Source organism: Dioscorea cayenensis, chromosome 17 (assembly GCF_009730915.1).
Source record: "Dioscorea cayenensis subsp. rotundata cultivar TDr96_F1 chromosome 17, TDr96_F1_v2_PseudoChromosome.rev07_lg8_w22 25.fasta, whole genome shotgun sequence".
NCBI lineage: Eukaryota > Viridiplantae > Streptophyta > Magnoliopsida > Dioscoreales > Dioscoreaceae > Dioscorea > Dioscorea cayenensis.
The window spans coordinates 2,027,441-2,053,984 of NC_052487.1; the positions used below are offsets into that span (position 1 = coordinate 2,027,441).

At 36.3% G+C, this 26,544-nt stretch overlaps 5 protein-coding genes across 5 annotated transcripts; 2 read left to right on the forward strand and 3 right to left on the reverse strand.

Annotated features, from left to right (window-relative positions):
• Positions 1-712: 712 nt before the first annotated feature.
• LOC120280538 (ABC transporter F family member 4) lies at positions 713-3,210 on the reverse strand. Its single transcript, XM_039287396.1, has one exon. It carries the CDS (start codon positions 3,171-3,173, stop codon positions 990-992), a length of 2,184 nt encoding a protein of 727 aa, XP_039143330.1. The 5' UTR covers positions 3,174-3,210; the 3' UTR covers positions 713-989.
• A 1,170-nt stretch (positions 3,211-4,380) lies between these two features.
• Positions 4,381-7,365, forward strand: LOC120280859 (B3 domain-containing protein Os11g0197600-like). The gene is made up of 7 exons (XM_039287817.1): positions 4,381-4,517; positions 4,850-5,246; positions 5,755-5,964; positions 6,037-6,177; positions 6,256-6,416; positions 6,823-7,121; positions 7,205-7,365. Exons 1-6 carry the CDS (start codon positions 4,455-4,457, stop codon positions 7,081-7,083), a joined length of 1,233 nt encoding a protein of 410 aa, XP_039143751.1. The 5' UTR covers positions 4,381-4,454; the 3' UTR covers positions 7,084-7,121; positions 7,205-7,365.
• A 511-nt stretch (positions 7,366-7,876) lies between these two features.
• LOC120280810 (B3 domain-containing protein Os11g0197600-like) lies at positions 7,877-12,227 on the reverse strand. Its single transcript, XM_039287760.1, has 5 exons — positions 12,097-12,227; positions 10,662-10,971; positions 9,847-10,461; positions 9,546-9,709; positions 7,877-8,350 (listed from the first exon to the last, which is right to left on the reverse strand). The coding sequence occupies exons 1-5, from the start codon at positions 12,160-12,162 to the stop codon at positions 8,072-8,074; spliced, it is 1,434 nt and encodes a 477-aa protein (XP_039143694.1). The 5' UTR covers positions 12,163-12,227; the 3' UTR covers positions 7,877-8,071.
• A 7,219-nt stretch (positions 12,228-19,446) lies between these two features.
• LOC120280836 (fructose-bisphosphate aldolase 3, chloroplastic-like) lies at positions 19,447-22,368 on the forward strand. The gene is made up of 6 exons (XM_039287791.1): positions 19,447-19,648; positions 20,657-20,926; positions 21,037-21,146; positions 21,306-21,396; positions 21,482-21,751; positions 21,833-22,368. Exons 1-6 carry the CDS (start codon positions 19,487-19,489, stop codon positions 22,109-22,111), a joined length of 1,182 nt encoding a protein of 393 aa, XP_039143725.1. The 5' UTR covers positions 19,447-19,486; the 3' UTR covers positions 22,112-22,368.
• Positions 22,369-22,878: 510 nt separating this feature from the next.
• Positions 22,879-26,537, reverse strand: LOC120280553 (T-complex protein 1 subunit delta). Its single transcript, XM_039287420.1, has 2 exons — positions 25,204-26,537; positions 22,879-23,306 (listed from the first exon to the last, which is right to left on the reverse strand). The coding sequence occupies exons 1-2, from the start codon at positions 26,424-26,426 to the stop codon at positions 22,925-22,927; spliced, it is 1,605 nt and encodes a 534-aa protein (XP_039143354.1). The 5' UTR covers positions 26,427-26,537; the 3' UTR covers positions 22,879-22,924.
• Positions 26,538-26,544: the final 7 nt, after the last annotated feature.

Below are 26,544 nucleotides of genomic sequence, written 5' to 3' on the forward strand. Positions count from 1 at the left end.
AAATATTTGTTTATTAAATTGTCTTATACTAATATGTTTGATTGGGAAAATAGTCCTTATCCCAAGATTCTCAACCAAACATAGCTGATGAAAGATAATTGGACATGCTGCACTAGCACTACTGTGGCTCAAAACAGAAAACTTCTGTAGAAGAAACTGATTTAACATAATATATTCAAAAAAAACATAACGCTATTTGTATAAAACTAAACTTTCCAAATAAATAATAACCATTATTTTTTTAATAAGACAGAATCTCAAAGTTATAGGTGTAATTTGTATGGATGGTATTACACTGGCACAAATCCAAGACCTTATAGTGACTATATATTAACATGAAACCTATACTGCTATGCCACTAACTTTAGCATTTTTTATTTTTTTTTTTGGGCACTAACTTTAGCATTGACGCATGAAAGACCCAATGTGAGAGATAATTCCACAACACCAGGCTAAAAAAAACACATGAATACCATGGCATGAACACAATTATACAAAACCCTGTCAAGGAAATTATTCCACATGATACTCAAACAACCTTCTGAATCCCTACCAAAACTGTGAAAGAGTTTTAGGACTTGCATCTGATAAATACTGGTAGATTTACAAATAACAACCAACGTACAGGTCAATAGTATAGTAAAAGTAGAACATCACACAACATTGTTTACAGTTCAACAAACTCAAACAACAAACCCTGCCACAAGACCAATTCTTCCAAAAAAACAGTCCTTAGTAAAAAAGAGGAGCACATTAGTCTCATGAGCTACAACAAATTTTAGATCAAAACCACTCAGTACATGTCCATAATTCGATACATAAGTCGATTTTATCTCATTCAGTGTGTATATAAAAGATAAAACCAATAACATCATTAAGTAAACATCAAGAGCAATAAAAGGTAATATGATCATATCTTCTTGATAGAGGGAAATAACTAATTGCATTGCATATGCAAACAGGTACCTTGTTTGGATGTTATTGTTGAATCAATCATCCACCTCTGCCTTGATAATGTCCAGAAGTTCATCCTTGTATTCTTCAAAGCTCCCTGGGAACTTCCTCACAGTACCCGCATCCACTTCCCATATCTCGCTATTCTCTTCATATTCACATACACGTGAAATCAACCGAGAGTCATGACTAACCAAGACAACACCGCCGGTGAATTCATCAAGTGCATCAGCCAATGCATCAATGCTCTGCATATCCAAGTGATTCGTAGGCTCATCTAGAAGTAGAATATGAGGGTTGGACATCGATATAGAAGTGAAAACAACACGAGCTTTCTGCCCTCCGGAAAGCTTGACAATTGGTGTGAGGTGATTATGGCTAGGGAGCCCAAACTTGCCAAGCTTTGCTCGCACTGCTTCTTGCTTGCTCATCCCAACCTGATTCGGATGAAGACGGAGAAGGTACTCAACAGGGGTCTCATCCATTGTCAAAAGATCGACGAAATGCTGGGAGTATCTCCCAATTCGAAGTTTCTGGCTCCGTCGCACCTCACCCTCAATCGGAGAAAGATCACCGGCAATAAGGTTGAGCAATGTGGACTTCCCAGCACCATTAGGCCCTACAATGGCTACCCTAGTTCCCATATCAATGCCGAGATTGAGATCAGATAACTTGAAATCCTCCCTGCCAGGATAGCTGAAGCTTGCATCAATGAGCTGAAGGAGAGGTGGAGTGAGCTCAGTAGGTTCCGGGAAGTGAAACTCCACACTATAATCCCTCCATTTCTTCGGTGCCTCAGGTCGTTGATCATCATCATCGTCGGCGGCCTTCCCTTTCCCCTTGCCCTTCCCCTTGGCCGCTTCCTTAGCAGCCGTGAACTTGGCACGATCCTTGACTTTATCCTGCTGAGCTTTGCTACCAGTTCTCCTCGCTGCCTTCAACTGCTTATCATAAACCTCAAACTTCTTATTCATCTCTGTGCGCTTCTGTTCATATCCCCTCTCGAAATCGTCGAAGTTTCCTCTGTAGACATGGAGCTTGAGGTCATGAAGATGAATGATCTCCTCGCACACAGTGTTCAGGAAGTCACGATCGTGTGAAACGACGATGAGGGTTTTCTTCCATCTTGTGAGGTACTGCTCCAGCCAAAGCACGGCGCGGAGATCAAGGTGGTTGGTGGGCTCGTCGAGGAGGAGAAGCGTTGGCTGGATGAACAGCGCCCGCGCCAGCGAGATCCTCATCCGCCATCCACCACTAAAGGACTTCGTCGGGCGGCCTTGCATCTCCTTTGTAAACCCTAATCCAGCGAGGATCTTTGACGCCCGTGCCTCCGCAGCGTCGGAGCCCATCAGTTGCAGCTTCTCATAGATTTCCTTGAGCTTCTCCCCATCATCATCATCGGCGCCATCATCGTCCCCCTCTGGCTTGTTGGATAGCTCCTCGGCTTCTTTACGGAGATGGACGAGCTCCTCATCGGCGGAGACAACGGCGGTGAGCGCGGAGCGATCATCACCGATGATCTCTTGCTCAACGAGAAGCACGTCGATGTTGCGCGGCACCGGGATCTTGCGCCACGCGAGGAGTTTCAGGAGCGTGGACTTCCCCATCCCGTTGGGACCGACGAGACCGTACCGGCGGCCATGCGAGATCTTCACCGACGTGTTCTTGAGAAGCTCCTTCCCGCGGGCCGACACGGAGAAGTTCTCCACGACGATGTCCTTCACGTTATCATCAGCGGCCGTGGCCGAATCATCTTCAGACGAGACGCGGGTACCAAGGACGACGGTGAACGCGTCACGATCATCACGGAGAGCCTCCTGCCGAGCGACCTCGCGGGCATGGGCCGCCATCACCTCCTTCTTCTCGAGTTTCTTCACGTCCTTACCAGAGACCACCGCGGCAGCGTTGGAGAGATCGGACGAAGCTCCGCCGCGGGATTTTGGAGGAGGCGGCGCCGGAAGTCCATCATCGGCATCGGAATCGGAATCGGAAGGGGGGAGATCGATGCCATCGGTGTAGGTGGAAACAGGCTTTGGCTTGGATTTCTTCGGCGCGGCGGCGGCGGCGGTGGAAGAAGAGGGTTTGGGACGATCCATGCTGGCGAGCATGGCGGAGACGGACATCTTCTCCTTTTTAGCGCCGGAGGTGGCACTTCCGGCGGCCGTCTTCGACCCTTTCGCGGCGGCGCGATCTTCAGAGGCGGTGGTTTTTCTGCCCATCGTTAGAAAGAAAGATTCACAAGGAAACGATGAGAAAGAAAAAGAACTCGATATATAAAGAAAGATCGAAACCCCAACCTTTCATTAATCGGATTCGGATCCTTTCTTACCTACACTTGGATTTCGGATCCTATTCGGATTCAGATTGAATATGATGCATCCGATTAGATTTAAAGTTATAATTGATCCAAAAATATACCAAATTTTTTTTTTTTATCCCCACTAGGGAAAATTTTAGTCTACTCATTTATTTGTTATGCTATTTTAGTCTCTGAAGTACAAAAAAAATTTTATTTGAAAACAGCGACAAGCCCTTACATCTATGAGGTGAGTGTGTGAGCTACATCACTCGTGAGTCCAATCATTTGAACCAAGTGATTTTGGTGCACAAAAATATTTTTTTAGTCTGTTTTATATTTATTTATTTTTAATATAACAAAATTGACTAGCAAAGATTGACACTAAGACACCAAGAAGATTTATACAGCAATGATTTCTATTCCATAGAATATATATATATACAGAAGAATTTTTTATATATTGGTAATAACTCAATGAAACAACAGTAAATTTCTCACAATAACTGAATGTAAACCAAGGATTCTATCTTCTCAGATTGTGTATTATTTATCACTAACTTCATTATGCATTTGTGATACAAAACTCTGCAATCATCTTTATATTCCTATACTGCATGCACAAATCTCTATATTCCTTTGCAATACTTAAAACCAACGTGAATTTATTTATTTATTTATTTATTTTATTGTAATTTTCAACAGGGTTTTGTAGCTTCAGGGATTTCTTTTTCTCTTCAGATTTAGTACATTGATTTGCATGAAGTTGTCTTATTAGTTTCAGTTTCAATTCCAGGAATTGTGCTTGTTTTGTTTTTAATGTTTCAAGGCCATGAGTTTAAAACTAATCAAGACTGGCACTACAAGTCTACAACACCACCAAAAACACAAAAAGTTTAGTTCTTTTCAAATAACAATATATTTCTGAACAATATACAACAAAATCTAAACAATATTTTCCAAAATTTACTTTGATTCTTTGAACAAAGCATGCCATGTTTTAAAAATAATTTATGAAGGACTAATTAGAAAATAAAATATTTTTAAGGGGCAAAAACGCAAGTTACCACCTCTTCCTGTATAAATTCAGGAGAACGCAGCACATAGAATTGAATTCCCGTGTTGCTCTTCTTCTCCCAAAACCTTCCCTTTTGATCTTTGCTAGGGTTTCCAAAAAGAGATTTTGAGGACATAGATCTCATCTATGGACGCGAGCATTCCCTCCTTCTTCAAAATTTACCTCCCCAACCTCGCAGCCAATCGCCTGGTATCTTGTTCTCCTGCCTCACTGAATTCTTGACTTCTGATTTGCCTTTCTATTTGTTTCTCCTTTTTATTGATTTAATTGTTCTTGTTGTGTTGTATTTTTATCAGAACTATTTCTTGTTGGAATGATTTTGATGAATGAAATGATTACTGTGTTGTTTCAATACTGAAAACCCAGATCAAGATGAAGTTTTTATTGAATTGACGTGCAATTTCAATGGAGAAACATTTTTTGTTATTCGTACTAGAATTTGTTGTTCTTTAAATAATAAAGAAACATTAATTTCATGATTAAAACTAGTATAAATTAAGTTACAAGTGTTGGTGATCCAGTTGATTCCGCCAAAATTTGTTCGACATCTGCGGCATGAAACGAAAGGGATGGTGCATTTAAAGGGGCCAACAGGGAAGACATGGAATGTTGAATTGGTTGAGGATGGCAAAGAGATGGCATTTGAAAAGGGATGGAAGGAGTTTGTTGCTGATCATTCTATTGTTTTGGGTGATTTCTTGCTCTTCGGATACGAAGGGAGCTCGTGTTTCACCGTGCTTGTGTATGAAAAGACTGCTTGCCAGAGACAATTTGTTTCTTCTCCTCAGGTTGATGATATCTCTGTTGTCATTGAGAATGAAAATACAAGGAATAGAAGGATAGATGATGATCATGGTGGTGATAGAACCAAGTTGAATCAGATCAAAGCTTCTTCAAATGACAAGCAAGAGAGTGAAGGTTAGTTTGATTTAATTATATTTCATTCTGAAGTATATGATGTTATAAGAAACTGACAGACAAATTCTACTGACCACCATCACATTAAAAGGATGGTAATTCTTTCCCTTGCCAAGTGAGAGGTTGAGGGATCAACTCTTCTCACAACATTGGTTGAGGTGAGTTGCTTGTCCACTTAATATATATATATATATATATATAAGAATTTCTATTGGAAATTTGATTAAATTAGATTTGATGTTGCAGTTTTTTACTGGCTGTTTGGTTGAATTATGCTTGATTTTAAAGTATATAATGCTATAAGAAACTGAAACAAATTTTACCAGCAGTTCAAGTAAATTATATTTGACTTTGGAAATGCTATAAGTAACTCATAGACGAATTTTACTGGCTGTTCGATTAAATTTTACTTGTTTTTGAAGTACATAATGCTATAATAGACTGACAGTGAATTTTACAAGCAGTTTGATTAAATTGTATTTGATTTTGAAGTATGTGGTGTTATTAGAGATTGATCGAGGTATTTTTCGGGCGAAAACAGCTAGTAAAACCCCAATGCTTCCTAGTAAAACCCCAGCGCTTCCTTTGAGGTTCAGTGCGAGAGAGAGGAAGAAGAGTGTAACATGTCTATGTTGTAATTCTTATACTGATGAACTGGTTTCTGAAACCACATCCAAGCATCCCGGAGTTTCTTCAAATGATCAACCTAAGATACCCGGTAAATTCTCCCATTTGAAGTATATTTGATTTTGGAGTATGTGATGTTATTGACACTAAACTGTTGTTTTAGATTCGGCAATACCTGACAAGTTGATCAATGAAATAAAAGAAGAAAACAAAACCCCTGAACCTCCTACAAAACGGACAAAATCTCGAAGTGGTGCTAGACACAAGCTGCAACAATCCCAATCACTGAATTATAACATTAATGGTATTTCACATTCCAAACTCAATCAGATTAAGGCTATTGTTGTTGTTAGTTGTTGATCTAATGTTATGCTTCTTGCAGATATGCACATTCCAAAATGTGGGTATGTAGAATCGCACAGGCGACCTGTTACAAAAGAAGAAATCGCCCGCCCTGTTCGGATGGCAAAGTCATTCAAGTCGAAATATCCTTTTGTAACAATTGTTATGCAGAAGGCCTACGTATACAGAGGTTTCATGTTGGTAAATTCTCATTCCAATACTTGGAATACTATTACATCCTAAGTTCTTATGGAAGTTCCTGGTACATAGAAAAGCTACACATAAGAGGGAATTTGTTTATCAAATTTCTATATTTACCTTCCAAAGTATAAACATCATGTGTCAATAATAACTTATCGAAGATCAAATTCAGTCATGAAAATGTTCAGAATTCTTTTTGCTAATTTGGGTCCATATGTTATATAGTTTGATTTAGGATGCATAACAATGAACTTACCTGTTAACGCATGCTTGGATTCTAACATTCAGAACTGTTAATTTTTGTTGAATGCCATGGTTTTGCTTTCCTACTCTGTCTTGGTTGTTTAATTATCCAAAATTTAGTTTGCTGAGAAATTATATACATATATATATGCTTGGTATGCAGCACATCCCAAATGCTTTTGCGAGGAAGCATCTTGTGAAGGTGCCAATGGAAATTACCCTTTGGGATCCAAACGGAATACGATGGGAAGTTCTGTGTAAATGCCATAGCAAACGTACAAGTTTCACCGCTGGTTGGTACAGGTTTTCTCTTGTAAACAACCTTGAAAGGAATGACGTCTGCATCTTCGAGCTAATTAAGAGCAACGAGATGCGGGTGCATATTTTCAGGGTAGTTGAAGAAATAACACCATTGATCAAATGAAAGAAATGACATAAAGATAGCTGATCTCAAGAAAATAAGTACGCATCCAATTTTTAATTTGAATTAGTCTTGAATATTTTTTTTAGTTGTCTGATTTTTTCTTCTCAATGTAAATGTGCAGGATTGGCTCTGAATTGTATCCGGAGAGGACGAAAAGCTAGATTACTGAGGCGATCTGTAATTTAAATACTCTCTTCAGTAGATTATTATCTAGTTCATGATTGTCGAACTCTGATTACCATTCCCTTTCATTTGATCATAAACAATTTGTAATATTAAAGTTTGATCTAATAAAAAAGAGCTAATTGAAATGTTGTATGCTTCATGAATCATGTATTTTTGAAACTACAGTTATCGAAACCGAAATGCAGTGATGGGGACAGGAATCGTTGATTGTGAGTTTTTCTAAGTTTTTGGTTTGCATTGGCAGATAAATGGAATGATCATGAAGCAATCACTTTATTGGTTTATGATTGAATGCAGAAATCATATAATTGTTATCGATATGAAATGCAATAGTTTCAATGATGAGATTTAACCATTATTAACTTTGTTTTACTTTCATCTATGTACTAAATGTGATTTTATATTTCAATGAAATGTGAGATATAGAGTTAACTGACTAAAAAAAACACAAACACATGAAATGCAACAGATTCAAATGAGATCTATTTTTAATGAAATGTTACAGTCAACAATAGGAAATTTTGTTTATGAGAAGCACAGGAATGCTGTAAATAAATGTTTGCATCTCAAATTCAAAGTAAATCATTTGATTTTAACTGATCACAGCATAGAAACATGAAATTCAACCTGAAATTAGTTACTGATGACAACAACAAGAATTGCAACAACCATGAATCACATAATTGTTACTAATTAAAACACTGACAAACAAAATGCATCCGGCTTAATGAGCTCAAAGACGAACAAGTAAAAGAGAATTTCTTTCAGTATATGGAGGCGAACAAGAAGAGATGGCATCTCATCAGGGAGACCGAGGGTTGAACCTAACCAGTGGTGTGATTTCATCCAGCACCCTGAAGATGCGCACACGCATTTCATCTGGTTTGATGAGCTCAAAGACGCAAACATCACCAGTTTCCAGATTGTTATCGTATGAGAACCGGCTCCACCCGCTCCTTATTCCAGCTCGGCGTCGATAGAAAAGGTATGCCACTGTCCATGACCTCCCATTTGGACCCCAAAGAGTCATTTTTGTGTTGACCTTTGGGAGATACTCCTTCGCAAAACTAAACGGAAGGTTCTGCAATCAAAGAATTCAGAAAAAGTCACTCAAGAAAATTGGAAGTCATGACAGAGCTATTGTCTAACATTAAGAAAACCAAATTTTCAATTAATACAGTAATGAAAATTCTAGAGTAAGTGCCCGAAGAACATGGCTCCCTCTCTAGTTTGCTTGTTTAACTTGGTATGAATTTCAAACTCCACAATGATTATTATATGGTTGAAGAACAAAGCAAGCAAATTGAGCATACAAACTTACTAAAGCTGTCGACTTTGTTGTGCTAAAGCAACATGTGGAAACAAAGGATGAATACTGTACATGCACAAAAAAGTTTACAGCAGTAATGCAATTTAAGATATTGACTTAAGTGTATGGTTCATGCAAATTAAAGCAATTTCATATACTGAAAAAAGCACAAAGTTCTTGTATATTAGAGCAGAAGAAATTGTTATTTTAACAATTAAACCATATTAGACATTGCTTGTTATCACCTTGCTAAATTGATTCGCATTTTCTTATATATAAAGGGATTTGAATGAGTTTCTATAAGAGCAGATTTGCATACAATCAGTACACAATGAATTCAGTATCTATGAAGGAAAGTGTCACTGATATGTCAAACATGAAGTACCACATGCTTGGATGTAAATCATTGTATTTATGCTGAGAATTTATTCTTGAAGAGATTTTTTTGTTTATTCTTTTGGAAATCCAGGTTCATAACAAGAAAAACCACTAACAATCAGGGATATTAAACTTCAAATGCACAAAAAGAAAATATATTCTTCATAAGTGAGAGTGAGAAAAGAGAACAAGTAGTTATGTTAAAAACAGTGGCTATTAAATTTTGAATAAGATAAAACAGAAGTTGTATCCTTTCATAAGAGAGAGTGAGAAAAGAGTACTTTTATAAAGGATTGTGTTTATCCATCAAACCAAGCCCATCAACACTTAGCATATTTGCAAAATTTTTGGGACCAAGCCATGAAAAGAACCGAAACAATTGCATTTGAGCCACCCACTTTCTAAACTTAACAAGTTTCCATGTAAGTATACATGATATGAGTAGAGTAAATTAAGTGATCATAGAGCAAAAATATTCAATAACACAATGTAGAGCGCATACAAGAAAGTATCGGGAAAAGAAAGGAATAGTATAGGTATTAACACAAGAAGGTACAAATCGCTTGGTCAAGGGTTAATGAGGCATTACCAACTGGAAATGGTGATAGACATAAGAGTCTCGCATAATGACCACAGTAAAAGGATTCAGAGGCTGATATGCCTCTGCCTTTTCAAGAACTCTAGTCAATTCCTGCTTTGTGACAGGCCGCCTTTGAGATTTTAAAGGCGCTGTATAACTTTCTCCGGTTGCAGCTGCATGATACATTACAAAGATGGCTGAGTTTAAATTTAAAAGATATCTACATCATATGTATCACTCAACCAAAAAGTTAAAATATCAAGTTCAAGAAAGCCAATCAAGATTTTACTAAGAAATTCATGAAACTCACCATTTTCATGCTGAGCAACAGGTTCAGTACACCGAACATTCTCCGGCTGTTTCTTGGCCTTTCTTTTCTTCCCAGTAATCTTTTTGGGTACTTTTGCTGGTGGCTTATACTCACCATCGCTCTTTTCAGTATTGCTTGTTATATTAGGATTATACGAGCTATCATTCTCTTGCGCCTTCTTCTTCCGTGCTCTTTTCCTGACAACCTTTACTTTTACATTCTTTGATGGACCATCAACAATCTTATCTTGTAAATTCTCCGATGAAATGGAATCAACTTGTACTTGTGCATTCTCTGATGGAATGTCAGCAACCTTATCTTGTAAATTATCCGACGAACTGTAATCAACATGTGCATTCTCTGACAGAACATCAGCAACCTTATCTTGTAAACTCTCTGATGAAATGTAATCAACCTTTACTTGTACATCCTCCAGAGGATTTACTTGTGCATTCTCTGGTGGACTGTCGTTGGTATCGACCATAATGTGAGGAGTTTTCGAGAGTTCAATGTTCAATTTCTTGATCATTCTTCCTCTTTTCTGAAGAATATTAGGCAGAGAGCACTCACTATCATCTGTGACAAAAGTTTTTCTCACTCGATAACCTTTTTCAGCTACAAAACATCATCCAAATGAAAAAATTAAGCACGAAAGAAAAAAATAACGATGATCAACATACCAGAAATTCTTTGATACTTGAACTTAGAAAAGTCATAATCAAAGATAAATTGAATAATGTTTCAAGAAACTAGAAAAGATAAATCATTTCCAAACCATGGTTTAACTTGAACCAGAACAATCAATTGATCACTACCTAAGTTTTCCTTTGGTGATACTCGCTTTGTCCTGGCATTCCTCGGCTTGGCAGTAAAAGCTTCTTCCTTCAAGCAAGCAGTTTGATCAAATATTTGCACATATAAATTCAAATCCTCGTATCGAAAAACCATGAAATCCCCAATCATTATGGAGTGATCATCGACAAACTCCTCCCAACCTCTCACAATTGACATTTTATCACCTCTCATTCTCAACTCGGCATTCCACTTGTTAGAGCTCGGACCGATCAATTGTAATTGTTGAGGCAATTCACCTCTTATGTTTTGAGTGAACTTCGGAGGAATGTCCTGCAGTGCATTTATAGACATACCGAACATGAAAACCGATGAATGAAATTCTTGCTACTTATAGATATAAACGAGTGAGTCAACTTAAAAATTGGTTATATGAATACAATGCAAGTTCATAAGATCATTGAATGCCGAATAATAAATCAAGGCCACACAGAGCTCTTGTTACAAAGTTTTACACAAAAAAACACAGTAAAAGCATGGCATATGCATGACTTGAGCAAAAATACAAGTTCTTTAACCAGTAAAGAGAAAGCACGACATGAAGATTCAATTAAGAAAGCTATACATGATTTTGATTTCAGATAAATTGGAATTCATGTCAAAAGATTAAAATCACAAAACTACAACACTGGACATCATTAACCCATGAACAGAACAGTTGATTATTACAGGCAGAGAAAAGAAAGCAAGACTATTAAATTCAGTTTTGCAAGGAATGCATAACTTGAATTTCAGAGAACTTGGAACTTATAAAAAGATCAAAAATCAATTGAACAAAAAAATGCAAAACACTTTAATCAATGAACAGAAGATAACTTGAAACTTAATATCAAAAGACCAAAACCACTGGAATAAAAACATCAAAACCTTGCAACCGTGAATAGAGCAGTAGGTTATATTTAAACAAAAAAAAAACAGTCAAAATTCATAGAACAACAAGACTATGCATCAATTTCATCTCAGATAACTTGAAACTCATATCAAAAGACCAAAACCACTAAAACAAAAACACTGAAATCTTAAAACCATGAACAGAGCAGTTGGTTTTAAAAGAACAAACACAATGAAAACTCATAGAACAGGAAGCATGACAACTAAATCCACCATTTTTGAAGCATACACAAGCAAAGAGCTTCATATAACTTGAAATTCAGATCAGAAACAAAAACCAAAGAAAAAAAAATCCCATGAACAGAACACTTGGTCACAACAAACACTCACACAAACCTTGAACAAACAAACAAACATAACATCAAAGATTCAACTTTGACAACTCCTCATGACTTGATTTCAAACTTCAAACAATTCAAAACTCATACCAAAAAAATCAGAATGAACTGAAGAAAGAACACAACCCACAAAATGAAGTGAAGGGGAATCAGAACAGAAACATTATACCAAGTGTTTGGCACTGAAATTGGGAAGGAAAACCTTGAAGAAACATGGAATTCTTCTCTCAGCCATTGCAAACCTTGAGAGATAACCTTCAAGGTGTGCACCACCATCAATAAGAACAACCTCCCTGTGTTGCTGATCCTCCTCTGTTTGTATAAAGAGGTGGTGAAATGCCGAATAGAAGCCAAAAATGGAAAACTCTAATCCTGATTAGCTGTAAGAGACCGTACATCATCATTCCTCTTCAACCGAATAGAACCACGCCACGTGTACATCCGACATAGGAACCATAGGTGAGCCCCACCTAATCTAAAGTTGGTCAATTTAATAATGAGTTTGCTGTCAAGAATTAAACAGGGTGGGTATGTAGACAGCCACTTAATTTTTGCCACGTAATCTAGAAACGTTGTATGTGTGAATGGTTCTAGTTTATACCGGTTTTCGTTTCCACCCATTGTTTTCAAATTTTTTTTTGAAAAATAATAAATAATAAAATTTTATTTCAACTAACCTTTATGCATTTGTTTTTTTCTTCATAGTTTATTGCATTTAATTGCAACAAACCGCCTCGCCATGTTCATCCTCTTTTTTTTTTTTTTCGGTTATACTATTTAAATTTTAACTATTTTACAAAATACTATTTTAAAAAATATATCCAAATTATTAAATTTATTTTAATAATAATTTAATATATTTTATATACTAATTTATTAGTAAATATTTGAAATATATGAATCTTGTTCCAAATAATCTCTTTAATTTTATTTGGCCTTATGTCCATTAATATTTCACTTCTATTTCAGTATTTTTTTTTTTTATATTTGGGCCGATTACATGGTTTTATCTCATCATTGATTCTGTTTGTTTGTGTTTTTTCTTGCATTGTGTTATCTTCTCCGTGTTTTAAATGTGACTATAGATAAGTAACGTCTTTTTTATAATAAAATAAATAAATCACATTTATTTTTTATACTTATTTTTATTTTAACATTTTTATTTTAAAAAATTACTATTTTTTATTTTAACATTTTTTATTTTTTTTATTTTTGCAAACATTTATATATTTATCTCTATATTTTCATTTGCATGCATACTTATTAAAAATTTTCATTGTATTCACAAAAAATAGAATGTAAAAATTGATAATCCCTGCATATTATATTTTATGGCGAAATTTATATGTCGTTTTCTAGATACTTTTAGATCGTACTTTTTATTTAAATATTTAAGTTTGCTTCAACCAAAAATTTTTGGGAATTTTACTAATGATTGCACTAACATGGTGTGATTCATTTATTGAAAACAACAATTCATCCGCAGATATGCATTATTCCTAAAGTTTGGGTGGCTATTGCCAATAGCCTTGCCCTTTATGGAGTTAATTCTCATGTTCTTACTTTATTCCATCAGGGCAAGGATCTTCCTCATTGGCTTATGAAACAGTTTATTCGATCTGAAGTTAGTTTGTAGTTTTGTTTTTTGGCTTATGAAGCAGTTTGTCTGATCTGAAGTTAGTTTGTAGCTTTTTGTCTTATGAAGTAGTTTATCCGATCTGGAGTTGGAGTTAGTTTGTAGCTTTGTTTTTTTGGCTTATGAAGCAGTTTATCCGATCTGGAGTTAGTTTGTAGCTTTGTTTTTTTTGGCTTATGAAACAGTTTATCCGATCTGGAGTTGGAGTTAGTTTGTTGCTTTGTTTTTTTTTGTCTTATGAAGTAGTTTATCCGATCTAGAGTTAGTTTGTAGCTTTTGTTTTTTTTTGGCTTATGAAGCAGTTTATCCGATCTGGAGTTAGTTTGTAGCTTTTTTTTTTTTCTGTTTTGTTTCTCTTGTTTTTGTTTGTGTTTTCTTTTGTTTTTGTTTTGTTGTCTCTTTAGCTTTGGTCTGTACCTTAAACTTTCTTATATTTCTTTCTTTTATATCAATAAAATAGCTCCATGAGCTCCTTTCCCTAAAAAAAAAAACAATAAATCTTCATTTTATTATTATTATTATTATTTTGGTAAAAAGAAAGAAACCCATGTGCAGTTAGGGGTATGTGCACAAAGCAAATTGAAAGTCCGCTCATGAACCTTCAATTAGCCGAGGGATTCGGGTTGTAAGCACATACCCATTAGCGGAGACTCTTGACACCACTACATTTATCGTGTTTTGAATCTGAACAATGAGAACTCATAAACCAAGACTTGCATAGCAAAACAACCAGACAATAGAACTTTTGGCATAATAACTCTTCATCATCACCTAAATATGAGAGGTGGTGGTTATTTTCAAATAAATACAACCATTGAGTTGGGAGTTCCATTGAGTTGGGAGTGTTTGATCCTAATTCTAATCCAAATATGATTTTATTTCAATATGATGTGAATAAAAGAAAGAGATAAATAATCGTTTTTAATAAAAAAAATGAAAAAAAAAATGATAAATCCCTCAAGGAAAAAAAAGATAATCTCCCAATTTTAAATTCGGATAAATGTCCTTATCAAAGTTGGTTAAAAAAAGGATTTGTTTTTTTTTTAAAATATATAAATCCAGGAGTAAAAAAAATCGGATTTATTAAAATAAAAAAATAGTAAGTAAATAAATTTAAAAAAATGAGGAGAAAAAAATAATAAAAAAATAATGATTCGGATAAAAAATTAAAATTCCGGATGCTCAAAAAATTAAAAAATATATTCAAGAAGAGATGATAAAAAAAATCAAATATATATGAAATCCACAAAACTCATGAAAAAAAAGATAATGATAATATGATAAAAAAATTCAAAATTCAAAAAAATATATATTTATAATAAAATATAATAAAAAAATCACGGATTTCGACCGAGTGACGATCGAAAAAAATCAAGATAGATAAAAAAAGGAGGAAAAAAACAAAGACGAGTCAACCATTGGATAGCCCAATGGTATGACATCAAAGTGTAAGGGGGAGGTCATGGGTTCAAATCTCTCCCCCAACACTACTGTTCATACACTGTTTATCCGGGATTTTTATACTATTCTCATACTGTACATCCGGGTTCGAAAAGCTCAACGAGATCGGAGAAAAATTCATTGGGATGATAAGAGACGGCATTGACAACTCGGAAGAAAAAAATCTTATGTATTATTTAATAGAAAAGCTATATGAGAATGCTTATATATGTGAAAGCCCATGATGATTTTAAGGAAAAAACGCATGCACGTACTTCATGCATGATAATTTTATCATATTAAAATATATGCATGGTTTTTGTGTATGGTGATTTCATTATAAAGAGATCTACACGCTTACTTTAGTGGCCATTAACTCATCATGTAGGAAAATATACATGTATGACTGCACATGTACATCTTTCTGTTTGCATGCCTATGTTCCACTATCCCTATTTTATCAAGTAGAAGCTATTCCCTGTTTTGATCCCACGTATTCGAACCTTTGTAAGTGTTTTTCCGAGTGGTACAATATCATCATTAGAGCTTGCTTGAGATAAAAAAAAATTAAGATCAAGACCATTAATTGATCTTATCAAAGAAAATATTTAGTGATATCAAGCCTTCATTGTTGTGCACTCTCTTCTTCTCTCGGCAAAGACATATATTATTTGTTGTTTTTAGTGAAAAAAAAGTGCCATTGTCATTTTGATTGTAAGTAATTTTCCAACTTTTCCATTCAGGGTTGTCTGCAATTAATGTAGAGCCAAAAAAAAAAAATGTACAGAAGGTTTGAGTTTATTTGTAATAGAAGCGAGGGAAGCATAAAATCCTAAATTTTGAGGATTTAGTAGCAAAATCCTTAGGGAAATATAAAAATGGAAAAGTTTGGGGTCGATTTGTGAAATTTGGCATAAAATAAAAAAAAGTTGAAATTATGGGTTTATTTGCAAAATATCGTAATTTGGTAAAAAAAAAAGTTAGAGGGTCCAGGTGCATAAATCCTTAGATTCTTAGGAATTCAAAGGGGTAATGTGCAAAAATGACATGAGAGGGATTAAAATGCAAAAAAAAAAGAGATTTTAGTGGAAGTCGAGGGTATTATTGTAAATTTGCAGGCCCACCTCTATAAACTCATGCTTAGTCCAATGTAGTAGTAAAGAGCTCTCTTCGAGAATTTCCTCATTACCTCTTGAAACTCTCTTGAGTCTTTTGTTGAAGTCCGATGTAGTGGTAGATGGCACTTTTCGAGAGTTTTCTCATTATTTCTTGAAACTCTATTGAGTGGAAAATATCTTGAAGACCATCAACTCTTGAGATCCTCTTGATGAAGTGAAAAATATTTGAGTGAGTGAAAAGAAAAACTTCTTAAGTAAAAAAAAAAATCTTTTAAGATCCACACGAACAAATAGGAGTCTTTCTTGAGCAAGAAAAAATTATTGAATAATACTCACATCTCATATTTCAAGGAAAAAGGAAAAAGGAAAAGGAAAAAGAAAAAGGAACTCTCTCAAATTGACTAAAAAAAAGCTAGTGAAGAAAAAGTTCCTAAGTGATGTCTAAAAAAAAGCTTTGAGTAAAGGAAAAATATATTTCAAAGTGAATCAACAAAAAATAAAAAAAAACGTTTCCTTGATAATGATAAAGAAAGAGGTTTCACAAGTGCCAGGCACCGAGCCTTCAAAAAGAAAAGAAAAGAAAGAAAAAAATTAAGTTTATGATTCACAAACAAATGGGGATCACCACCCAAAAATTCACAAAATATTCTTTAGAAAAAACAAACAAGTCAAAGCAATCAAGTTAGTGACTGAATCATATGAATGTTCGAGACTCTTGAAAAGTTCAAATATCAAAAGTCAAAGATTAAAGAGCTTCATGAGTCCAAGACTGAAAGCTTCACAAGCGTGAAATGCTGGAGTTTTCAAAAGCCTAAATCAAATGAAATCAAGTTTGTGATTTACAGATATAGAGAAGTCACAACTTGAAATCCAGTTGATATTCAAGAGATTAGCGAAAATTTAGGATAAAACAAAGTCAAAATAGACTCAAATTATGTAAAGCTAGAGAGAGATTAGGCAAGTAGAATTATGAGAGTTAGAGTTTTTTTTTTTTTTAAAAAAAAAAAAATCTTTGTATTCTCAATCAAATTTATGTAATTGATTAAATTAATTTCTCTCATGTTTATTGCTTGTCATCCACACTTTGTTCTTAATCAGAGGTTCCCATGCATTAATTTGGGGTAATTAACATTAGAGGCTTGCCTTTTCTGGAAGTTATGAACTCACAATCTCTTGAAGTCTAAAAAAAATTAAGATTTGATTTGTGATCCATATATTTTTTAACTGATCTATCCTAATTAAAAGCCGCCTAAAAAAAAGGAGCCCACAGGGAGAAATTCAAGTTTTTTTTTCATAAACTCAAAAGAAAAATAAAATGACACTCTTCTATCACAAAAATGGTTACCCAACAATTTCGCAAGTAATGTGACTTGTTCTAAATCTTCAATCTCATTCGAACATTTGACTTTACTTAACATAACTAGAAACATAACAATCGATAAAAAGATTTATTCACATGTTAGCGAGGTAGACTTCCAATATGAACTAACTTTAATGAGATAAGCTTCACAATAATTTACCAAAACTTCAACTTTGTTGGCATAGAATGATTCACTAAGCATGTGTTGATAACCTTGCTTCTTATATTCATGTTTTGAAAATTGATGAAACATTTGTGTAATTTACGCATTATCGATATGGTCGAGTTTTATTCATATCGTTTATGACATATATATATATATATATTGATAAATATGTAAAAATCTAGCATATGAGTTGTTGCTAGTTTATTGTGGCCCATATATATTGCTGGATATGGGCCAGCCAGCCCAAGCCCACATGCCAAACACCCAAACCTAGCATATGTGAGCAATATAGGAAAAAGTTTAGTTCATCATTGGATATTTCTATTTACATTATCAAGTGTTTTGAGAAAGATTAGGCCTTGTTTTTCATCCCATGTACATTTCCTACCAGCTAGTTGTTTATTTTTGTCATGTCTCTCAATAGTAATAGCTTCTGGTCTGTCTCTCAATAGTAATAACTTCTAAAATAAAATCATTTGCACTTGCATAAAAGGAAGATCAATTCAGAATTAGGATAGTATTTAACATGTCTAATCCTAGTCTAAATTGTTCTAACTCAATTTTCTTATTATAATTAATCGTTATGCTGATTTATTATATGCTAATAGTAATTTATTTTTAACACTTATAATGATATATCAAAATTAATTATTAAAATAAGATTAGATAATCATGAAATATAAACATACTATAGAATTGTTGTTGTTTATTTAAACTCTTTCCTTTTACATAAAAAGAAAAATAAATATTTATTACTCTGTTCCACGAATAATCATTGTAATTATTTAAAATATTTAATACTTCTCTTACAAATTTATTTTTCAATAATGATATATGTATTAATTTATCACACCAACCCACTTTTATATTATTTTCATAATTAAACAATTTCAATTATTTGATAAACATTTTTACATAATAATGCACGTGAATTACACGTGGCCAATGCTATATATATATATATAAACATGGAGCCAAGCTGGTTGGTGAGCTCGCCCTGTTGGGTTGTTGTTGACCCAAAACATCTTCACTCGTTTCAGATGTTCCTGCGGAACAACAACTAACATACCCCAAAGGAGCACTTAGACCAAAACCTTCTTTTGTCTACATTGGATATAAATGAGCCAAGCCACTCGTGAGCTATTGGAAATCAACTCGGTCAATGTTCGAATTCGATTCGATTTTTCACGAGTCGAACCGTACTTGAGCTATTCCTTTATGTTGACGAGCCGAGCTCGAGCCCAAAAATACTCAGCTCGTGAGGCTCGCGAGCCTAAACGAGATTTATATATATAATATTAAATTATTTATATATAAATTACAAAAATACATAATTATATAAATTATATTAAATTATAAAAATACTTATGTATACCAGCCAATAGAACTTAAACAAGCCAAGCTTGTACTACTTGAGCTTTTTTAACGAGCTGAACTCGAGCATAAAAAAAATAGATCAAATGAGCTTGAGCCGAGCTCCAGCCTTCGAATACTATATTTGAGCCGAGCTCGAGCTCGTGATACTCGGCTCAGCTGGTTTAAATTAAGGATAACTACTAAAGAGTTCCGCAGTGCATCTGAACAGACGTTGCCACCAACCATGCGAAAAGTGAAGCCCTGGTCCGTCCGATTTAAATCTAACGGTTGTGAGAAAGTTAGGGGCTTTTCAGTCATTTCATTGACGTGTCATTAGATATTGATCGCTTTGGTTGTGACGACAGCGAGCGGAGATGCCAAGAAAGGGATGGTCTTTTTACCTTTTTACCCTTCTGTTTTGTTTAAATTTCGGCAAACGCGAAGGAGAATAGAACGGAGAGAGAGAGAGAGAGAGAGAGAGAGATGGCGTCTATGAAGCTAAGTGCACCGCCGGCGACCAGCCAGTGGATCGGCGGTGGCCGGAGTACCTTTGAGCGGAGGGTGTCGCTGCTTCCGATGGTCCGGCGTGGGGCTGTGGCGCCGATCCGTGCAGGGGCATACACCGATGAACTCGTCCAGACTGCGGTAAGTGTGGAGATCTTAATTTCTGGCTTTTGTTTCCTGGTTTTATCTCTAGTTTTTGGATCGGGGTTTGATTTGTTCCATTTTGGGTTCTTTTCATTGATTTTTTTTTTCTTTGGTTGCATCAAAGATGAGAGCTTTTTGTGAATTCGATGATGGTTTGACCTGTTTGTCACTTTTTTTTTGTTAGTCGCTTTCTTATTCCATGTTTCAGTTTGTGATTTTTTTTTTCTTTTTTGTTTCCATTTTTCTTTTTTAATCTTGTTATTGTTTGATTGCAGAGTCAGTTTGCATGTTGTGTTCTCAGATGATTTTTTGTTAAATTTTGTTTGTTAGAATTCTTTGTTTGGGTTGTTTGTATGTTAGACAAGCAATTTAGAGATTAGATATTTTAGATCTATAATGAATTTTATACAAACCATACCAAAAGGATCATTGTAGATTTATTTATAAATTATTGTTATATGCCTAAAAATAATGGTTAAAAACAATGGTTGACCTTATATGAAATTCTGGTTTCTAATGATGAGGCATTCTTATGAATATTTGCCAGAACTGATGTATTTTGTTTCATGTGAGATGCAAAGGAAATGGATTTGATTCACTAATTTCTTTAATTCTATCTATAAGATTTTCTTCTTGTTTGTGTTTGATGTTATACAGATGATTTTCAATTGAATGTTTGATAAAGTTTTGGTTTTTCCATATATTATTATAAGACATTGTATCATCTCAAGTTACCATGGCTGGCAATCTGTGCTCCTTTCATGTTAGACCTAGGGTCCTCTGCTGCTTAGTTGATTGTGTATATTGTTAAGTTTAGGCGTATATAATTTAGGTTCTTAAAATAATAGGGAAGACTATTTGTGAAAATTGGGAAGCTTATATTTGGTTAATGTTGATAAATGGGAAACCTTTGAAATGCTAAATCAAATGCTTGAAAACAAATATCTGCTGAGAAGTGCATGGGTTACTTTGGCCTTTTTGTTTGACATTTATATATACTTGTAGAAATCTATTGCTTCCCCTGGACGTGGAATTCTTGCAATTGATGAGTCAAATGCCACCTGTGGGAAAAGGCTTGCATCAATTGGTTTAGACAACACAGAAACCAATCGCCAAGCTTACAGGCAGCTTTTGCTCACAACTCCCGGTTTAGGCGACTACATTTCTGGTGCCATCCTCTTTGAGGAGACGCTGTACCAGTCCACAATTGGTGGGAAGAAGTTTGTGGACTGTTTGCGTGACGAGAACATAATGCCGGGCATTAAAGTTGATAAGGTATGCAAGCTATCAGGTTCTGGAAGAAAATTCTGTTTTGTGAATATCTTTTTGCTTGTTTATGAAGTCACCATTGAAACTGATTAATTTTCCTCTTTTATTTTTTCAAGGGTTTGGTTCCATTACCAGGATCAAATAATGAATCCTGGTGCCAAGGCTTGGATGGGCTTGCCTCACGCTGCGCTGAATATTATAAGCAAGGAGCACGCTTTGCCAAGTGGTTAGTATGGGTGCACTTAACCTTTTATTTTTCTAATCATTTACCAACGTCAAGCTTGTATCTGCAACTCAGCTATTGCATGTTAATCTCAATAACAGTGAGTATTTCATGGCTTTTGAGTGTTACTAATTTGTTATTGTATGTGTTGGTCTTGTACAGGCGAACTGTTGTGAGCATTCCTTGTGGTCCATCTGCTTTGGCTGTCAAGGAGGCTGCTTGGGGCCTTGCTCGTTATGCTGCTATTTCTCAGGTATCACCAATATGTTACCATGTGTTTGACCGGTATTTTTGTTAAATCATGGAATGTAATGAGGCCTAATGTTCTACGTCCACAGGATAACGGGCTTGTTCCAATAGTTGAACCTGAAATTCTCCTTGATGGAGACCACGCAATCGAAAGGACACTTGAAGTGGCCGAGAAAGTATGGTCTGAGGTGTTCTTCTACTTGGCCGAAAACAATGTCATGTTTGAGGGTATTTTGCTAAAACCCAGCATGGTAACCCCTGGTGCTGAACACAAAGCCAAGGCATCTCCTGAAACTATTGCCAAACACACCCTAACTATGCTTAAGAGGCGGGTGCCTCCTGCTGTTCCTGGAATCATGGTATTTTCTTCATCATTCATTGTTCTCATGCTTTTAAGAAAGTTACGAAAACTAACAATCTTTCCTCGTTTATCTTGGCAGTTCTTGTCGGGAGGGCAGTCAGAAATGGAAGCTACTTTGAACTTGAATGCCATGAACCAAAGTCCGAACCCATGGCATGTCTCCTTCTCCTACGCAAGAGCTCTTCAGAACAGTGTCTTGAAGACATGGAAAGGACTCCCTGAAAACATAGATGCCGCACAGAAGGCACTCTTGGTTCGTGCGAAGGCGAATTCCCTGGCTCAACTTGGTCGCTACTCTGCCGATGGTGAGGCCGAAGAAGCCAAGAAGGGGATGTTTCAGAAGGGCTATACCTACTAAGGCTTTTAGTTTGCTTTCTGGCAGCAGGCTTTTTTCCATTAGCTATAGCTTTAGCTATTTGCCAAAATCATAAAGTTTTTGCAGAGTGGCTCTTTTAGAAGGGAATGAAAATGGAACCTTTCTTGTTTAGCACTTTTAAATAATCAGCTTGTTGCAACTGCTTTAAAGCTTGAAGCTTTCAGCCTTATGTCTTCAGCAAGAACTATAAATGTATTCTAGGTTTTATTGATTATGATTATGAGATGTTTTTGGGTCAATCTTCTAGTCATAACAAAACGTTTCCTGGATGTTCAGTTACCATTATGAATTTATCATGCATCCTTGCTCCAAATGGACTTGTACCTTGTAATATCATTATGTGTGTGTGTGTGTGTGTGTGTGGACATCCATGATGCTTTTCAAGCAATTTAAGGTTTTGCGTACTTCGTTTATGGCAGAAAATTAAACACTAAATGTATTAATACAACCACAAAACACATTCCAAAAAAAGAAAATCAATTAGCTCAGAATGAAAAACTCTATAGGCACCTAGTAAGAGACTCATCAGCATTGGCAATTTGAAATTTCCAAATTAAAAGCTTAATTAATTCAGACCAGCTAAGAAAAACTAGTCAAAATGAAATCAAATCCACATGTCCAAAACATCCAGATTGTCACAAAAGAAATTTCTGGTACACAGACACTAATATCACCAGTCACCCAACAACGCTCGAAAGTGTGAAACAGATTTGCTTAATAACAATACCAAAGCAACCTTATCCCTTTTTTTCTCTCTCATTGCAGACATTCCATACATGACAGTGAAGACAAACCCTACCTCACAGTGACAATGTCATCGATCTTCAAAATCATTCTCACACATTCAGTTGAGAGTGTGACTGCACTGGTGGTAACCAAGAGAGGCTGAATAACATTCTCCTCCAATATATTTGTGATCTGGCCCTTCCTCACATTGATTCCGGTATTGATCTCGCCTTGAGCGTGGCGGTTCCTAAGCTCGGTCACAATGGAAATTGGATTTAGCCCTGCGTTCTCGGCCAATGTGTATGGAATGACTTCCAGTGCTTCAGCAAACTCCTTCACACAATAGCTCTCCATCCCTTTCAACTCCTTCGCCCAGGCCCCTAGCTGCCTTGACATCTCAATTTCAGGAGCGCCTCCCCCAGCAATCAGGAACCTCTTGTTAACCAAACATCTGGTCATGCCGCAAAGTCATCAAGAAGGTTAAAAACTCATTCACCATTACACATAACACATTGCCATCAAAAGTGACGAAATGTTGAAAATGCTAGACATTTGGGGATGGAGCAATTAAACCTTATAGATCATAAGAATTTAAATACAACACTATAACACAAATCTCTACAGAAAACATGTTGCAGCACTATGTATAACAAACAGTGGGTGAAATAATAAGGGCCTTCAATGACTTCAACATCACAAGAATTATTACCATTGTCAGGAGATTACTGTTCATAACAAAAATTTTCTCATGTAAATTACAGTTCATAAAAAAAATTTTACCGTGTAAATTAGAGAGAAAACAGTGCATGGCCCAAAAAAAGAACCTCCAAACCATAGCACAAAACAAAGACCATTTTGCAAAAGGAGGTCCAAGATATACACTACAGTGGACCAACCAAAAACCCTAGTGTACCCTTGAATAAGCATTAATCCTAAAGTTGAACATGCTTCAGATAACTTTTCAAGAAATTTCAACTAGCAAGATTCCCATATAAAACTAGAATTTAATAGAACCTATGCACAACAGCACTTGTGAAAAAAATTTTGAATTAGCATTTGCCTTCTTGAAGGACAGTCAGAATTTCCAAAGGATAATAAGGACATAAGGCCAAGTATTCATATGCTGATTCAAGCTACCACCATAAGAATCTCAAACCATAGGCTTATATTTCATAATAATGACAAAGAAAGAAGAAAATTCCTCTCATAACATGATGTGCTAAACTAGTGAGTTACTGAAATTTATAATCATTATAATGATGGAAATTGTGAAAATATGCCACATACAAGGTGTACGAAATAAACACCGGCAAGCTAAAGGTGTATTGAAAATACTCCAGAATCAATAACCACAATCAGTTAGGAGCACAATGTCCAGGTCAAAAACACATCATACACAATATACTTCCTTCCTGAGACTGCCAAGGACATAAGAATCATCTCTCCATTTCGACCAAGTCAATACTACAATCTAAGTAGACTCTCAAATAACCGGGAGACATGGAAAGGCAATCATACAGATCCTTGATTATCTAACTAATAAACTCAGTCAAAAGCATGAAAACAGCTAAAATTCTGCATTTGTACTAAAATCATTTATAAATACAATTTCGTCTTCTTTACCAGACATTTATATGGGATGATGATCAACATATCTCCATAGTTTCTGAACTAACATGCCTTGGTAGTTAAATGAAGAACTTGTAAGGCATTTGGAAGTGGTGGAAAGTGGGGTTTTTTGGCTCTCTTTTTTTTGGCGCTGAGAATTTATCTAGCTATAAGGGCTAGTGGCACATGATAAACCAAAAAAACACACGCCTTTGTACCAACTCTACCCATACAAGTACATATCAGCTCTCAAAGGCTAGACATAACCATGTTACATTGGAAAAAATTAGTAAATTAAGAATAGTATCCCCTTCTATGTCTTCATTGAAAGTTTCATAAACATATAAAGTGCTCCTTCATTCCTTTCTTTCTCAAAATGATAATTAATGACAACTTGAAAAGGACTCCACTTGTTATCTAGACATCCCTGTCCTGAGCATATTCCTATGATTACTAACAAATTACTGCATGATAAGAACTGAGTAATGTAAAAAAAAACAGAAACATTGAGAAGGCAGAATAAAGCACATAATCGCCAGGAAAATGAAAAGAAGTATATGCAAACAAATATATCCATAACAAACTTAGACAGAAAACATTGCCACTTAAGTTAGACAGAAATTGATAATTAAAAGAAATGAAGACATTGAATAATAAATAACAAGATGAAAAAACGGGTTTCTAACCAAATCATGCCATATTTGAATGCATATGAAGAAACGAAAAGTGTAGTGTATCACCTGACAACACAAAGAGCATCATGGAGACTGCGCTCTGCCTCATCAATAACCAACTGATTTGATCCCCTCACAAGCACAGTCATTGTCCTCCCCATATCCTTAATTCCTGTGATCTTCACAATCTTTCCTTCCCCAACACTAACCTCCTCCACACAATCAGCAAACCCAAGCTTCTCCTCCCTAAAGTGTTCGATGTTTGCAATGGGCAAGCAGTTCAGCGTCTTAGTGATAAACTCAATCTCATCCCTCTCCACATCCTTCACCACCAAAATCTTAGCCTTTGCAAGATAATGCAGTGATAAATCAGTGACAGCATCCCTCAAAATGCTCTTTTGAATCAAAAGCACATTGCATCCCGTTGCTTTAATCTTCTTCACCATTCCAAGGATGTAATTTCGTTCTTCCCTGAGGATGCGATCCATCTGAGTATAGTCAGAAACGACAATGCTTTGCTCGATGTCCGTTTTGGGCGGCGAGATCTGGAACTGGATGACAGCAATCTTGGCATTCTCAACACGAGTTGGGCCACCAGCGGCGTGGCTGACCTTTTTATCAAAGACAAGGCCACGGACCAGCTCAGTGTCATCAACAGTTCCGCCGAGCTTCTTAACGATCTTCACATCACGGAGATCAACGAGAGAGGGGTTAGCGGGGTCGACAACGGTCAGCACCGCATCAACAGCAAGCGGCGCGAGCAGGGACGAGTACTGACTGACGACCTTGCTGTTGAGGGATGTCGCAGCGGACTTGACGAGGGATTCGCGATCAGAGAGCTCAACTGGTATCGCCATAGATTGGAGGATCTCAAGCGCCTTGAGAGAGAGCTTGTGGAGGGAGTCAGAGACAATAGTGGGGTGAATGCCGGCTGAAAGGAGGGAAAGAGATCGTCGAAGAAGAGATCCAGCGAGGACGACAACGGAGGTAGTTCCATCACCGGCAGCAGCATCCTGAGAGTGGGAGAGCTCGGCGAGCATCTTCGCGGCCGGCTGGAGAAGAGACATGCGTGAGAGGATCGTAGCGCCATCGTTGGTGATGATGACATCTCCGGAAGGGGAGCAGATCATCTTGTCCATACCGCGGGGGCCGAGGCTGGTGCGCACGGCGTCAGCGACGGCGCGCGCCGCCAAAATGTTGGCCTGACGGACGTCATCACGGCGCTTAGTGTCCACGTAGCTCTCGGTCTTCGACGACGATGAGGGAGGAGCGGGGACGACGGCCGCCATTGGAGCGCGATCTGGAGGTCGAAACCCTAGAAACAAAGCGGAGTGGAGAGTGGCAAATGAGAACGAGAACGAGATCGGGGGTTTTGGAGAGGACTCGCGAATGCCCTAACGGATTTTG